The sequence below is a fragment of the Phytophthora ramorum genome (assembly GCF_020800215.1).
Source record: "Phytophthora ramorum isolate Pr-102 chromosome Unknown Phyram_PR-102_s0003, whole genome shotgun sequence".
Taxonomy (NCBI): Eukaryota; Oomycota; class Peronosporomycetes; order Peronosporales; family Peronosporaceae; genus Phytophthora; species Phytophthora ramorum.
The window spans coordinates 4,614,643-4,628,530 of NW_027150649.1; the positions used below are offsets into that span (position 1 = coordinate 4,614,643).

Genomic DNA, 13,888 nt, shown 5'->3' on the forward strand with positions numbered 1-13,888 from the left:
GACTAGCGGCCAACCAAAAGTCAGTCAATAAGTCGTTGTCATGGCCGAGGAAGTGCTGTCCGAGGAGCGCAAGCTGATCCTGCAGAACCGGCGCGAGCTGCGTAAGGCGAAGAAGGCCAAGGCCAAGCAGTTCAAGCAGGAGAAGCAGCAGGCGCGCCGCGAGAAGAAGGCGGAGATCGTGGCCAAGATTCGCGCCAAGCGCGAGGAGGCGCAGTACGGCGCCGACAACTCGCAGTCCCAGGACGGCTGTTGGCTCTGCGGCGAGACGTCGCACCGCAAGCAGGACTGCCCCAACCGCGCGGCCGGAGATGTCAACAAGACGTGCTTCCAGTGCCGGCGCCGCGGCCACACGTCGCACAACTGTCCGCAGAACGGCGGCGGCGGGTTCGGCCAGCAGCAGCAGGCCGCCGTGTGCTTCAACTGCGGCGCTAATGATCACGCGCTGCGTGACTGCCAACGACCCATGGAGAACGGCGGTGCCACGTACGCCACGTGCTTTGTGTGCGGCCAGCAGGGGCATCTCAGCGGCAAGTGCCCCCAGAACACCATGGGCGTGTACCCCAAGGGCGGCTGCTGCAAGCTCTGTAAGAGCGTCGAGCACCTGGCGCGCGACTGTCCGGTGGGCAACATCTCGGTAGATGGCAGTAGTGGCGCCAAGCAGAACAAGAAGTTGACGTTCGCAGACGACGACGAGAACTACGTGCCCGAAGACACTGGAGACAGCGGAGGCGACGCGCTCGACTCGTTCCAGCTTGGTCTAGAAGGAGAGGAGGACGACGACGAGCCCACGGCCAACACGAGCAATAGGAAGCGCTCGAAAAAGGTCAAATTCTAGAACTCAAGCACGTTTTTCATGAATCCATGTATGGCATTTACCACTGAGTCTCTACTCGGTCTTCTTCTGGCTCTTGAAGTCGTCTGGGTTGATGTTGTGCTGTCGCAGTAGCTCGTTGAACTCTTCGTCGTACTTGTCCGTCTCGGGGTCGGCTACGCGCGGGCCGTGGTCCGGGTACTTGTCCTTGTAGCGCCGGAGCATGCTAGTGTGCAACTCGTTCCAGCTCACGCTGTCGTCCTCTGTCTCCTTGTCCTTCTTGTCCTGCAGCTCCTTCTCCACCTTGCGCAGGCCGTCGAACAGCTCCTGGGTCGGGTTCGCGCTCTTCTTCTTGGACTGTTTGGCGCCCAGAGGCACGAGGCGGTCCCCGTCCGTTACGAGCTCCTCCATCTGCTCCTCTTCCTCCTCGGACGAACTGTCGCGGATCAGCTCCGTGGACAACGTCGGCCGCTGCGTCTCCAGCTCCTGCGCTTCCGCCTCGTTGTCGATCTGCCGGTTGAGCCAGCGCGCTCCCAGGAACAGGACCAGCAACGCCACATAGTACTTGAACACGGGCGCAAGGACGCTGGCAAAATCCCACAGCGAGCGCGGCGCTGACGGCAGCTCCAGCTTGTCTACAACTTCGTACTCGTCCATCGCAGCAGATACTGAACTTGTCCAACACGTCATCAAAAGTGTAGCCATGTAGAAATGATGTTCCATACACAAACCCTCTCTATCTAGCTACTACGAAATGGCGGATGGTGTACAGACTGTACTACAGTCCACCAACCCCTCTCTATCCAGATACTCGACGCCATTTCTACAGTCTCGAAGGATGGGTAACCAGCCGTCGACCCAAGACGCCGCGGCGCGGCCGATGCTGCACGACGGCCGCAACGCGCGCGTGCTGGACCTGCCGCCGGAGGTAAATACCGCAGATTCGAGCAATTCCGGCACTGAACGGGTGACAGAAACCCCAGTAGCGTCCAATTCCATTGACCAAGCGACGTCGGTGCCTGCTACCAGCCCTGCAGCGCCCCGCCGTCGCGTGGAGGAGCTCTACGACGTCCAGAGCGAGCTGTTAGGACGGTAAGTGCAAGTTTCTGTGTCTTTTGCATCATTTTGCGGTCTCTAGAAGCCCCGCAACGCTGATTTTTGCTTCTGTTGATACAGTGGCCATTACGCGAGTGTCTGTCGCGGCCGCTGCCGATGCACAGGCAGAGCAGTGGCTATCAAAAGGATCAAGAGGTTCCTCACAGACCCCAAACGGCTGCGGGCTGAGATCGCGGTGCTGCGCCGCGTCAAGCAGCACCCGAACATCGTGGAGCTTATCGATGTGTTCGAGACGACGCGAGAGGTGCACCTCGTGCTGGAGCTCTGCACCGGCGGCGAGCTGTTCGAGAGACTGGCCGAGAAAGGAGCCTACTCGGAGGCGGATTGTGTTCGCCATGTGAGGGACATGGCGAAGGCCGTGGAGTACCTCCACGAGTACGTGAACGCACATTAGGAGGAGACGGTCAGATGCTAACCACTGTGTGCTGCAACTTGCAGGTGCGGTATCGTGCATCGTGACCTCAAACCCGAGAACATTCTGCTGTCGACACCGGACGACCAGGAGGCCGTCGTTAAGGTGGCGGACTTTGGACTGGCGAAGGTGTTCACAGGCACGAGTTTGAAGACCAAGTGCGGCACGTGGGGGTACTCCGCACCGGAGATGATCTCAGGCTCGGGCTCGACGTTTGGATATGATGACAAGGTGGACTCATGGAGTCTCGGCACTATCCTGTACATTTTGTTGTGCGGCTACCACCCATTTGACCCCGAAGGTGAACGCTCGGACAACGAGATGATTGCGAGCATCAAAGCTTGCAGCTTCGATTTCGACGACGACGGCTGGACTACGATCAGCGACGGGGCCAAGGACCTGGTGAAGCATCTGTTGGTGCTTGACCCAGATGACCGCTTCAGCATGGAACAGGTACTCGAGCATCCGTGGATCACGGGGTCTTCTTTAGCAGCTCTCTGCGCGTCGGAGCTGCCGCTTTCACCAACTATTCACCATGAGCTAGCGAAGTACCGAGAACACACCAAGCAAAAGGTACGCATTTTGTCGCAACTTGGTTCTTATTTTGGACTTATTGTTGGAAGTCGTGGGGTCTAACGTATCTTGAGATTATGCATTTTGGTCTGGGTGGCCTTGTTTCGCTAGTTGGGTTTTGGTTCGTACGAAGATCGCGACGATAACGATGACGATGACGAGAGTTGTAGTTCAACAGCAGTGGGACAGCACAAGTAAATCTCCGTCGGTTGACTGCAGTTATGGGTTCCACCTCACTGTCGACACCGACACTTCTGTTCAAGTACTCCGACGTAACTACAGCAGGAAAATAAACACAAATCAACTATTTAATTGTGCCATCACGTGAAAAGTGTTTTCAGATGCACTACGGCCGAAGTCAACCAAAACCTTTCGCAATGATTTACGGCTCCGAGAAATTGTATTTGCTTGATGAGAAAGCTATTGTGGAAGTTACCTCCAGGTACGCTGGTACTTTGCGTTTTTTGTGCAAATACTATGAGGAATCGATTGCTGCCCTCCAACGCCGTAGCTTTTTAAGACTCAGTCAATTTGATCTTTACGCTGTTCTTCGTATTAGGATACTTTGAGTTATTATTTGGCTAAGACCTGTATTTCCTCTCCGTAGATTTTACTTTTCGCTCCTTATTCACAATGGCCAACCAATGTTATTCCTTAGTGTTCACCACTGACTTTATGATTGCTTGTGAAATCTACTACACACTAACTAAATGTAATTCTCCGGAATACACCAGATGAAGGTGTCCATATTGTCAGGCTGAACGCAGAGCTCGATGATTATTATAGTTGACGTTAGAAGAGGGAAGTCATGGCGTCGCGAATTTTTGATAACTTGTGAACTTTGCAACTGACTTGCAACTTACTCCATTTTGTCTTTGAACTTGCAGGTGCTATAGTGTCGTCAATGCTCTCACACGTGACGGAAACACCGGTGTTTTTAAATAAGTGCTGCAGTAGAAAGCCTGGTAAACTATACTACGTACTGCATAGAGCAGTACGATAAACCCCAGCCTGACGCTAAAGAGGGGAAATGGCGCCAACACAGCAAGAAGGGTTGACCCGACTAGATGGGAGACGCTTGTGCCGGATAGTTGGAAGGGGGCCATGGGGCGAGCAGCTTATGCAGCGACTTAAACTGCATGCTTTTTCCACTTATGACGCCCTGATCAGCAAGGTAGGATGCCCACGTGTAGTAGGTCTCGCTTGAAGACACGCTGGGGGAGCTGGCACTCCCTAAACGATTATGCCGAGTCTATTGTCAAAGCAAAAGTAAAAGTGGTTACTCCTAGCACATAGTTCCTGGGATGGCGCTACTGTATCATCCCAGAAGCTCCCCCCAACTGTAGAGTTACGTGAGGCTTTCATGCCAACAACCTACTACACCACGTTCGGGCTGCGTGCACATGACGGACGTAAGGTTACACCACGGCTTTTGTGAATGCGAGGCCGCCGCACACTTATCGATACGTCGACATATGCTACAACCATGGCGACGTCTCGTTGTGTGAGACGTGGTAATGGAGCAAGCGATTTTCGGGCTACAGCTACAGGGACCACCCGAGGGCATATGGGCCGTTATGGATGAAGTACGAACGGCGTCCGACGATCCTCAGCCGCAGCTGACAGACATAGCCTCCACTATGAGTGAATGCTGTTGGCGTTTGGGAGCTGCGATATGTCTACAATCGGTGTGGCGATGGAGGGTCAGCACAACAACGTCACAAGAGGGTACCACACTACAATGATGCTGACCAAATCGAAGCACGGTTACAGCACTGTGTAAATATTCAGCAAGGTGGCTACAACACCTCGTGTTGGAGAAGTGGCGGCGACTATTATGCGTTGAGCATTACGGGGGCCTACCATGGAACTCACTCCTCAATTGGCGATATCTCAGGGTAGGGAATATCTGCTACTCTGTGGCATCTTTTACCCCTATAGACACTGGAACACCAAACTGGGAGCTGCGACTCCCAACAACGATCAACGTGTATTGCTCGCTGGGTTGCTTATTATGAACTGAACTAAATCAATGAATGCTTCACGCCCCTACCTGCCATTGCTGGCAGCCTAGGAAGGCCGTAAGCCTACTTCTAATCCCATTGCCGATCACACAGGTCCAAATTCAAGCACGCCACTTGATGATGATGCTCGACTTGAGCCACCACACACTGGATGCAGCAGTGCCTAGTTAAGCTTCCATAGAGGAAGGTCGTAGGTACTACCGACCGTCACAGCGAGTACGGTGATAACACTAGCGGTGGGTGGGTGGGTGGGGGGTTGGCCCCTTGGGCAGCTCCACCAACGTGGATATATCCGACGAAAATGAACACGAGGGCGACGAGCCAGTCGATGTCATTAAGACGTTATAGCGTCAGACGAACCTTCAACAGATGACATGCACAGCTACATACCTGGATGGTTAGCATCCAGGTAGCTGTGCATGTCATAAACATTGATGATTGGGCTATCCGACTCGGGAAAACATTTTATGATGGGACCTCGGCTACAGGCCTACCGGGCATTTTACGGTGAATGTACAGTAGTTGAGAGGCTGTCAGACAGCCACGCGCCAGCCAGTTCTCCCCTCCCTATAACTTTTTACAATACAGTAAATGACGAGAACCGTTATTTTGATACAAAGTAGTGTGCAAATCGAGGAATCCAGCAATCATTGCCATGTATTAATATGAACTTCGAAGTACAATGCCTCGTTTTTGCAGATGTTTCCCAACTTTAGGAAGTACGGTACAGAACTGCTTCACAGTACATGTAGTGCGCTTGTAAGCTTGCCCAAGGATGTGTCACTGTTCAAGCGATGTCCCAGCCACCGTTCGTTGCTCTCATTCCGCAACTCGCCGCCCAGACCTCAAGCCCGCAATTTCCGAAGCGCCAAGAAGATCAATGCGTGCATCCTACCTCCTTTTCGTGACTAGTGCGGCTATCATTCTGTCAATCGGCAAAGTAGTCGCTTTGGTCACGAGTGCTGAACAATCTGAAGTGTCAACTGTGACATCATTAGACCAAGTTCACCTTGTTGACGCCGTCCAGAACAGTGGGGATACAAAGCGGTTTCTGAGAATCCACAAACCGAACAAGGCGACGGACGAAGAAAGAGGTTTCAACGCGAAAAAGTTCGATCGAATGATGAATGACCAAACCTATCGTAACCGCAGATTTGACAACTGGATCGCCAAGAAGTATACCGACAGCGCCATTTACGACAAGTTGCTGGTGAGGTCGAACCCATTGTATAGTCGTATCTTCAACGCCTATCAGAGCTACATCAAGCAATTCGCCAAGAATCTCGTTAGCAAGTAAGGGTACAGGTGGTGGATGAGGGGGTTAAGCTTGAAAATGAAGGAGTCGCAAGCGACCCCATTGGCGGGAAGGTCAGCACGTATCAATCGACGATATCAAACACGTACAAGATAAGCCCACGCTGAGAATTGGAGTAACTTGGGGTGTTGGGTCTTTACGGAGGTTACTTTTACGACTTCAGGAGTACGTAGTGAGAGAAAATGGAAGAGAGCAGGAAAAGCTAACCGGTAATTTGCTGAGGATGCAGTTGCAGGACAGTTGATACCAGTATTCAGTGGTGTAGAAATACAGATTGTGTATTGATTATAGTCCTCAGTCCTAAACCACGGATACTGGTTATCCCGTCTCGAAAGTGTCCAAACCCATCCAATTTGTCCAAACGTTAACCCATAATTAGCACCACTGAAAGATTATTTAGCAGCGGTGGCGCGATAGCGCCTGACAAACCTAATATTGTCCCGGAGCGCGTTCCCGCAGAGTCACAGCGAGGGCAGGGGCAGAGACCGCAAGTATTTTCCTCGCGGTCTGAGGTTATATCTCCATATCGTCACGACTCCGACCGTTAGTACAACTCCGACCAGCATCCGACGTATCGCAAAACTTTATATTGCACCATGTTGTGGAGGTTTCGTAAAAATACATCCTCTCAAATGATTGGCTTATTGATAGGTGGCAGACGTAATTACGCCTCGTAAATGAGTGGCGTACGTGCAATTTTGCTGCGTCATTTTGCCATGCGAGCTCAGTGCTCGATTGACCACACGGCGCGGTGAATTGAGGGGGGTGTACCGAGCATCGGTCACATTAGAAGGTTGTCGCGGCCACGAAGAACTGTGGATCACCGTTAATTCCCCGTCGAGCACTCCAGACGAGTACCCCTGCGATGTTGTTGTCTAACCCCCACCGATGTAGTTCAATGGAAGAGCTCCCGAAAGGGAAGAAGGTGGTTCGATTCCACCCATCGGTAAGGTTTATATGGTCGAATGACTGCTGCAGACCTAACATCAATGCAAGCACCGACTACAAGGACGCGAGAAAGGGAATCGTATTGCGTTACGGGAGCAGCTTGAGTGTGCCTTGTTGATGGATAGGTGCAGGGTCTACAATTCTGTCGCTGACAAGACGCTGATGATAGGCGTTGATGAGGTCGTTGAGGCTTCCCTCGCGATGCAGCTGCCGAAGCGCCTTGAGTACAGCGTTGGATCCCTTTGACAGTACGCCTCGCGCGCCTAGGTACGCAGTGACTTTGGTTGACACTAACTCCCCGAGATGACGGACGTTATCCTTGTAGCTGGGCGATGACTCGTCGAGCGCGTATCCGTCTTCGATGAAGAGCTTCATGAAGTCAACAAGCTGCTTGGCGTCTGATTTCTTGTGCTTGTTCGTGGTTAGCCATCCGCGCGGAACGGCAGTGTACCATACGAATCAGATGTCTATAAGTGGTATCGTCTTCGAGCGGCGTCGGCGCTTCACAGGTACGCTTTCATCTTCATCTCTTGGTCGCTTGGTTTGACCATCATGTACTGATGTTTTTGCTTCAGTGTTGGTGCTTGCAGCTTCTAGCGAGTTGACTCGAGTCTCGTGGCTACGGTTGACCTCGACTAACCATTCAATCAAAGCAGTCTGATGATCGAACGCAACTTTGGCCTTCACGTTTCCTTCCATCAGGTCTTCTGCGGTGGTGTTGGCTTGAGGTTTTGACCTCGTGAATTGCTGTGACCAGGCAAGCAGGCTCGTCGTCGTAACACCAGAGGCTACAGCACAGCGGTGGATCGTCTTCATTGCAGGCGCCTGCGCGTTGGCCTTCATCAACGACGGGTAGTGGAGGAAGATAGTTGCTGTCAGCACATCTCTTACAGCGGCGCAGACACTGAAGGCCTTGTTACCCAGCGCATGACTTGCATTGAAGAGCTTGCGGCTAACCTCTCGAATATCCTCTTGTGTAGCCGAGTCGAAGACATCCAGCGACGGAAGAACAGAGGCTTGCTTTGGTGCCATCCCGCTCAGCACCTTGGCTACTTGATGATCTTCTTTTGGAGTATTGAAGACGTATGCGAAAACTTTGTTGGTTGTGGTCAAGTTCCAGGCTCCGCGGTCGAATATCCACTGCGCCGTCAATTCTGAGCTCGCGTTCGCATGCTGCGCACCGCCACGTCGGAACGAATGAGAGGTCAGCGGCTCTTCGACTCCAGCTGGACCAACAACACGATCGAGCAAGCGGTTGACAAGAGTGTCGACCCCGACTGTCGGTGTCGTGTGGACGGCGGTGCTTCTCTTCGACGTCTGAGAAGAATCTAGGGCGCCGCTGTCTTCAAGCAGGTCAGCAATGGGATCGAGTCGGTCAGCTCAACAGGGACGTCCTTCGACTGCACTGACCCAGCGTTGCGAACGGCGACTCCTTCGTGATCAAGGCCAGAGCGAGTGCCAGCAGCGGGCAAGTCATGAAGACTTCGTCGGGAAAGAGCGACAGCGTCTGCTCGTCTGACGTCTTCACGCGGATGAAGCGGATAAAGAACACCCCACCAGCACCGATGGTGAGCTGCTGCTTCCGGACGAAGGCCAGGTCCGAAGCGCGCCCGAAGTGATACCACAAGAGACACAGCAGTGCTGCATCTTGGTAGTCCGATGCACAACAGGCCGTTGAATACAGATAGCTTGTCATCTTCTTAAGATCATCCTTCGTGCATGCAACCTCTTTCTTGACGAACCCACCGCTCTCGCGTTTGATGCAGTGGTGTTCAAGGGTACGCCCCAAGCTGAGCAGCTGCCGGGCCACAGCTCCACCTTGAACAGGGTACTCGTCGAGGAGCCAGCACTTCGCTTGGCGGAAATATTGAGCGATGGAGTGGCGCGACAAGTGCAGCCCCCTTGCTCCTGCATGGAATGCCAGGTACACACCAAACATGTCCATCAGAGTCACTAGAATGCCCCCCGCGCGGCTTGGGTCCGCAACGATTAAAGCCTTGACATGCTCCATGCTCGTGCTCTCGGCAGAGAGGAAGCGATTGAGCGCCTTCATGGCCGTTGCGCGCGCGCGCTTGGTGTTTGCGGGCTTCAAGTCGTTCAGGCTCATTGTTCTTGGTCGGAGAGGCGGCAAATATGCGAGTGATACGTGGCACACCTCTCGCTTGTATCACGATACACATATCTGGGCGTCAGCTCCGACCAGATATGTCGGAATCGCTCAGCTTCCGACTGCAACGTACAATTGTGTTTTTATTGGATAAAATATAATTGGTAACGTGATTTAATTCGTCAAAAACTATAGACATGGTTTTGATTTGCCAAAACGAATTAAAGAACAGTCTCTTTGGCTAATATGCACCATACTAAAATGAAGTTTGGTCGGAGAGACATTGTTATTCATCCATATCGCGAGCGAAGAGAACTGCGGGGGCGGCGTCCTTAGCGTGACTGGTCTTTGATCGTTATTTATCCTAGGTTTTGCTAAAAATATTCAGTTTTAGCGTTTCGAGGGTACTGTATAATATTTGTAAAAGCGGACACACCAGCTTATCATACAAACAGATAGCTCCATACGTCAGGGAAATCCTGATTTGAAGCAGTATACAAAAGCTGAAAACATATGGATGAATCTCGTTTGTGACCGTCTGTGTCCACTCAGTGCCAGAAGGACCAGCATCCAAAATACCTCCATCTTCTCTGGCGTCTTGACTTCCTGGATTCACTCCTTGGACTGGCACTCCGGATTCCTCCACAGCATCCTGCATTCGGGGTAGCTCCTCTGGATACTCACTCATCTTCACACCAAAGTCGGCGTTCTGGGTGAGGTACGCACGTTCAAAGCGCTTGGGGCGAGGGCGTCCTGGATTCGGAAGATTTCCAGCGTGGAAGTCACGATTCCTGGACGTAACAGCATCACGCTCGTTCTGGGTCCCCACCTCTTCATCCTGCTCCAAAGCATACTCCAAGTCAGAAATACTCTTGAAACGTTGGCCTTGCAGGGACGTCTTCAGGCGTGTCTCCTTCAGCTTGGTGATGAACCGGCGGATGTGCTTCTCCAGACGCTTGGTTGACCTCCTGAAATCAATGTCAGCCTTGCCTGCAGCAGAATTCAGACGATAGAAGAAATCTAGGGCACTTTCAGAAGATCGCATCTCCATCGTGTAGCACCGTTCAGAATACGATGCGCGGGCCTTGCAATACTTCTTCCGGAATGCCGTCGCCAGCTCCTTCCAGTCGCGCTGCGTGTGTTTCGGCAGTTGGTTGAACCAATCACGCGCTGCTCCAGACAGCATCAGCTTGAGTTCCTGGATTCGCATCTTGTTCGACCAGGCACCTTGGGCAGCCAGGTTAGTAAACTGCTCCCACCAGTGCACACGACGGCCTTAGTGTCGAACTCGCTCAACGTGTGCGAGTTGATGTACGGCCGGAATGTCAGCAACGTAGTCCCTTCTGGTGTCTTCGCCGCAGTCATGTTACCATCCGCATCTTGTCCGAAGTCGTAGTCGGACTCGCTTGAGCTGGAATCCTCGCTGCTCGAGTCCCCGCTTGGGTCTGAATCCTCTGACGGGCTTGAGTCCTGACGCTTCTCCTTCTTGGGCGGCTTTCTCTTGTCGTCGGAGCGCCTGGAGCCAGAATGCGGAGTTTGCTCTGCATTGGGTGCACCTTGCGCCCTGGATATGCCCTGTGTCCTGGATGCGGACTGCGCCCTGGATACGGACGTCCTTGTCGTCGCCCCTTGCGCCGCCTGGACACTTTGTGCCGCCGTAGCGTCCTCAGCACCATTCTCCTTCTTCACATGCTTCTCATGGTTCTGCGGAAATGACCGCTGGACAGTCGCAAGTAATTGTGCGGCTGCGACTTCGGTCATGTTCTTTGAACCCAGATTTTCATCTCCCTGATCTGCGACATTTGCGATATGTCTGATGACGACACTGGTTTCTGGATACATGGTTGCTGAATCAGGGGGAGGAGACCCTTCAATCTTGACTTGAGTTGCTGAATGAGGGGACGAAACGCTTGAACTTGGGCTAATGTTGCACGAAGGTCGCGCAACTACCCAGCTTGAAACTTCTGCATATTTTTGGAAGTCTCACGTTCATGTCCCAGTGCAGCCTCTGCATCCTGGACTTTCTGCCTCAAGCTCTCCATTTCCGATATTTGCTCCCGCTGCATACCTTTATCCCAGCGCACACGTTCCGCGTCAATCTCCGCTTGCATGCGCTCAACGTAGGCAGCACCCAGACGTTCCTGTTCCAGGACATCAGCTCGCGCTGCATCCTGGGCGGATTCCTGAGCTTGTCGTTCATCCTGGGTCTGGCGCGCTTCCAGGTCCTGCGCACGGCGTTCGGCTTCAAGGCGAGCAGTCTCAGCACGTACAAGTCGGTCCGTGAGTTCTTGGACATAGCGGCGTGCGTCCAGATCGCGTTGGTCTCTACGTCGCTCTCGCTCCATGGCATCCAAGCGTTCTCTGGCGAGAAATTCCTTCTGCTCGTTCTCCATGCGGGCCTTGCAGGTGTCGCAGTACGTTAAACTCGATTTGGGCTGGCCCAGAGCTGACGGACGACGCTGATCTGGAAGGTCGAGGTGATTTCCTGGAGGAACGACTGGATACAGACGGTAACTTGGATCTCGACGAGTGTCGTGAATGTGTGTCACCTTTCGAGTTCCGATGTCTATTTCGCCGATCACTGTCAGGGCCTTCTGCAGCAGGATTCACTGCCGCGACCCTGGATGTCACTGATGGTATCCTGGATTCAACGTGCGGCTTGCACATGGCAGGCTGGATAGCTTGCTCAGGTTCAGCCATCACGGCGTCATCCTGGTTAACAAGAGCGGGACGTGGTGGAAGCACTGTTCTTGTTACGTAAAACCCCATCGAAGCGTCAGCAGCGGCGACGCCGCCTCCACTTTGGGCTACAAGTGCTAAAGCATCTCCAGCGTACGGCATACGCTCCAACCAGTCAACAACATTGATGAAGACGATGAACTACCTCGTGAAGTCTGCGCCCCTGACGTTACACTCTCATCCGAAGATCTTGAGGTGCCAATGACACTAGGTAGCGTGCCAGAGACTGTGTCCATGGCCTCAGCATTCTGACTCTTGGCGTCCTGGGTTACAACATCCTGGACACTCGAATCCTGACGCGATTGACTCGTCGAAGACTGGTACACTGGCAATAAAGACAGCGACGGAGTGGACATTGCGGACGGAGTCGAAGGCACCAGCGGACGCGGTGGTCGATGCTGAGAGCGCTTCAACCGAGGTTCGCTGTCGCTTGATCCATGAGGACTCCTGGTTACCCTGAGTCCGGTTGGCCTGAATCTCAAGACAAACTCTCGTCCAAGCACATCTGTGTCGTAGTCAGTCATCAATAGATCGCCTTGTGCATCTTGAGTGTGATACTCCAGTCTTGGCGATTGCTATTGAGTCCTGGGTGCAGGTTTCTCCTCAAGAAAGGGAATCACCTTGAAGCGCACTCCAGTGATAACTTGCCTCCATTCCATGAGTTCAACAGCAAGGCACGCCTGAATTTCACTCGTCATACTGCGTACCAAGTCATCCGGAATTCTGGACACATGCGTCTTGGGCCATTCAGGAACCAAGTTGGAGAACTCGAAACCAGCTTCATAGAGCAGTGTCTGTAGGACAACGACACATTCGCGTGACGTCACCATCGTCGGCGGGATCTGGATCGCGGTGAGATCTTGGGCCGTGCCAACACCCCAGCGGACAGGATTCACTTCGGAGATCCAGGCGTCATCTTGACTTTCCATCGAAGAACGCCACTTGAAGTAGTCTCCCGTCGCGAACGCCGCCTCGAAGAACGGTTGACATCCGGCCTCGGTGTCAGCCACGCAAAAGCCACATTCGGAGGTGCAATTCGTCCAGACTGCAACTCTTCCCAACGCCGAACTTCCCGGCGAACGTACATCACTGCACGCTCGCCATCCAGCACCACATCTTCTGCCACAGCCGCCAGAGCTCCAGAACTGACATCTTGAGCATCCGTCCGCGACTCCAACTTGGGCAAGACGTCAGGATTTGGCGCAGAAACTCTCGATGCGAGTGGTGGCGAGTCAGGATATACAGCTGCATTCTGGGTCTTCTCCTCCTCCTTCACGCGTACGGACTCCCGCTTCACTCCCACGACATCATCCGAAGCTGACGACTCAGAAACCAAGTCGACCACCTCCGGGGGCTCAACCAATTCGACGCCTCCCTCAGACGTCTGAGCACCATGTGCTCCTCCGGGACGCCAGGCATCCCCAATCCTCGACTCACGTTTGTCGAACCTCGCATCCTGGACGAATCTTGGTCATCCTGGGTTTGCGGTTCAGCAACCGGTTGATCTTGAACTGGATACACCGCAGCGTCCCCACCTTTCGTTGCCTCGCTCTCGCGAGCAGCCTTCCGCGCAGCCCGAGCCTCTCTGGAAATGGTGTCCAGATCCTTGTGCTCCTCAACCGGCAATCCTTGCACACGACGCGACTGGCGTAACGCCTCACCGCGTCCGCTACCTCCGCGTCCAGCCTTCTTCGGCCCTCGTCCTTCCGGCATTCTGAATGAATCCAGACGTTGACGGGCACTCAGCAGTTCTTCAACACGTGGGCTCGATGAAATCCTCGACAATCACATCCGGCACGCACACCAGCTGTGGTGAGGTCGATGAAACCTTTACCACCCAGGG

The 13,888-nt window shown here is 53.4% G+C and overlaps 6 protein-coding genes across 6 annotated transcripts; 4 read left to right on the plus strand and 2 right to left on the minus strand.

The window, feature by feature from the left end:
* Positions 1-40: 40 nt before the first annotated feature.
* KRP23_4483 (uncharacterized protein) lies at positions 41-835 on the plus strand (the record flags this gene model as incomplete). Its single annotated transcript, XM_067889445.1, has 1 exon — positions 41-835. One exon carries the CDS (start codon positions 41-43, stop codon positions 833-835), a length of 795 nt encoding a protein of 264 aa, XP_067748604.1.
* A 51-nt stretch (positions 836-886) lies between these two features.
* Positions 887-1,468, minus strand: KRP23_4484 (uncharacterized protein; the record flags this gene model as incomplete). Its single annotated transcript, XM_067889446.1, has 1 exon — positions 887-1,468. The coding sequence occupies one exon, from the start codon at positions 1,466-1,468 to the stop codon at positions 887-889; it is 582 nt and encodes a 193-aa protein (XP_067748605.1).
* Positions 1,469-1,649: 181 nt separating this feature from the next.
* On the plus strand, positions 1,650-3,110 carry KRP23_4485 (Calcium/calmodulin-dependent protein kinase type IV; the record flags this gene model as incomplete). Its single annotated transcript, XM_067889447.1, has 4 exons — positions 1,650-1,903; positions 1,988-2,302; positions 2,366-2,912; positions 3,024-3,110. The coding sequence occupies 4 exons, from the start codon at positions 1,650-1,652 to the stop codon at positions 3,108-3,110; spliced, it is 1,203 nt and encodes a 400-aa protein (XP_067748606.1).
* Positions 3,111-5,711: 2,601 nt separating this feature from the next.
* On the plus strand, positions 5,712-6,233 carry KRP23_4486 (uncharacterized protein; the record flags this gene model as incomplete). Its single annotated transcript, XM_067895851.1, has 1 exon — positions 5,712-6,233. The coding sequence occupies one exon, from the start codon at positions 5,712-5,714 to the stop codon at positions 6,231-6,233; it is 522 nt and encodes a 173-aa protein (XP_067748607.1).
* Positions 6,234-9,774: 3,541 nt separating this feature from the next.
* On the minus strand, positions 9,775-11,067 carry KRP23_4487 (uncharacterized protein; the record flags this gene model as incomplete). Its single annotated transcript, XM_067889448.1, has 3 exons — positions 9,775-9,809; positions 9,886-10,476; positions 10,566-11,067. 3 exons carry the CDS (start codon positions 11,065-11,067, stop codon positions 9,775-9,777), a joined length of 1,128 nt encoding a protein of 375 aa, XP_067748608.1.
* Positions 11,068-11,297: 230 nt separating this feature from the next.
* On the plus strand, positions 11,298-11,729 carry KRP23_4488 (uncharacterized protein; the record flags this gene model as incomplete). Its single annotated transcript, XM_067889449.1, has 1 exon — positions 11,298-11,729. One exon carries the CDS (start codon positions 11,298-11,300, stop codon positions 11,727-11,729), a length of 432 nt encoding a protein of 143 aa, XP_067748609.1.
* Between the last annotated feature and the right edge of the window lie 2,159 nt (positions 11,730-13,888).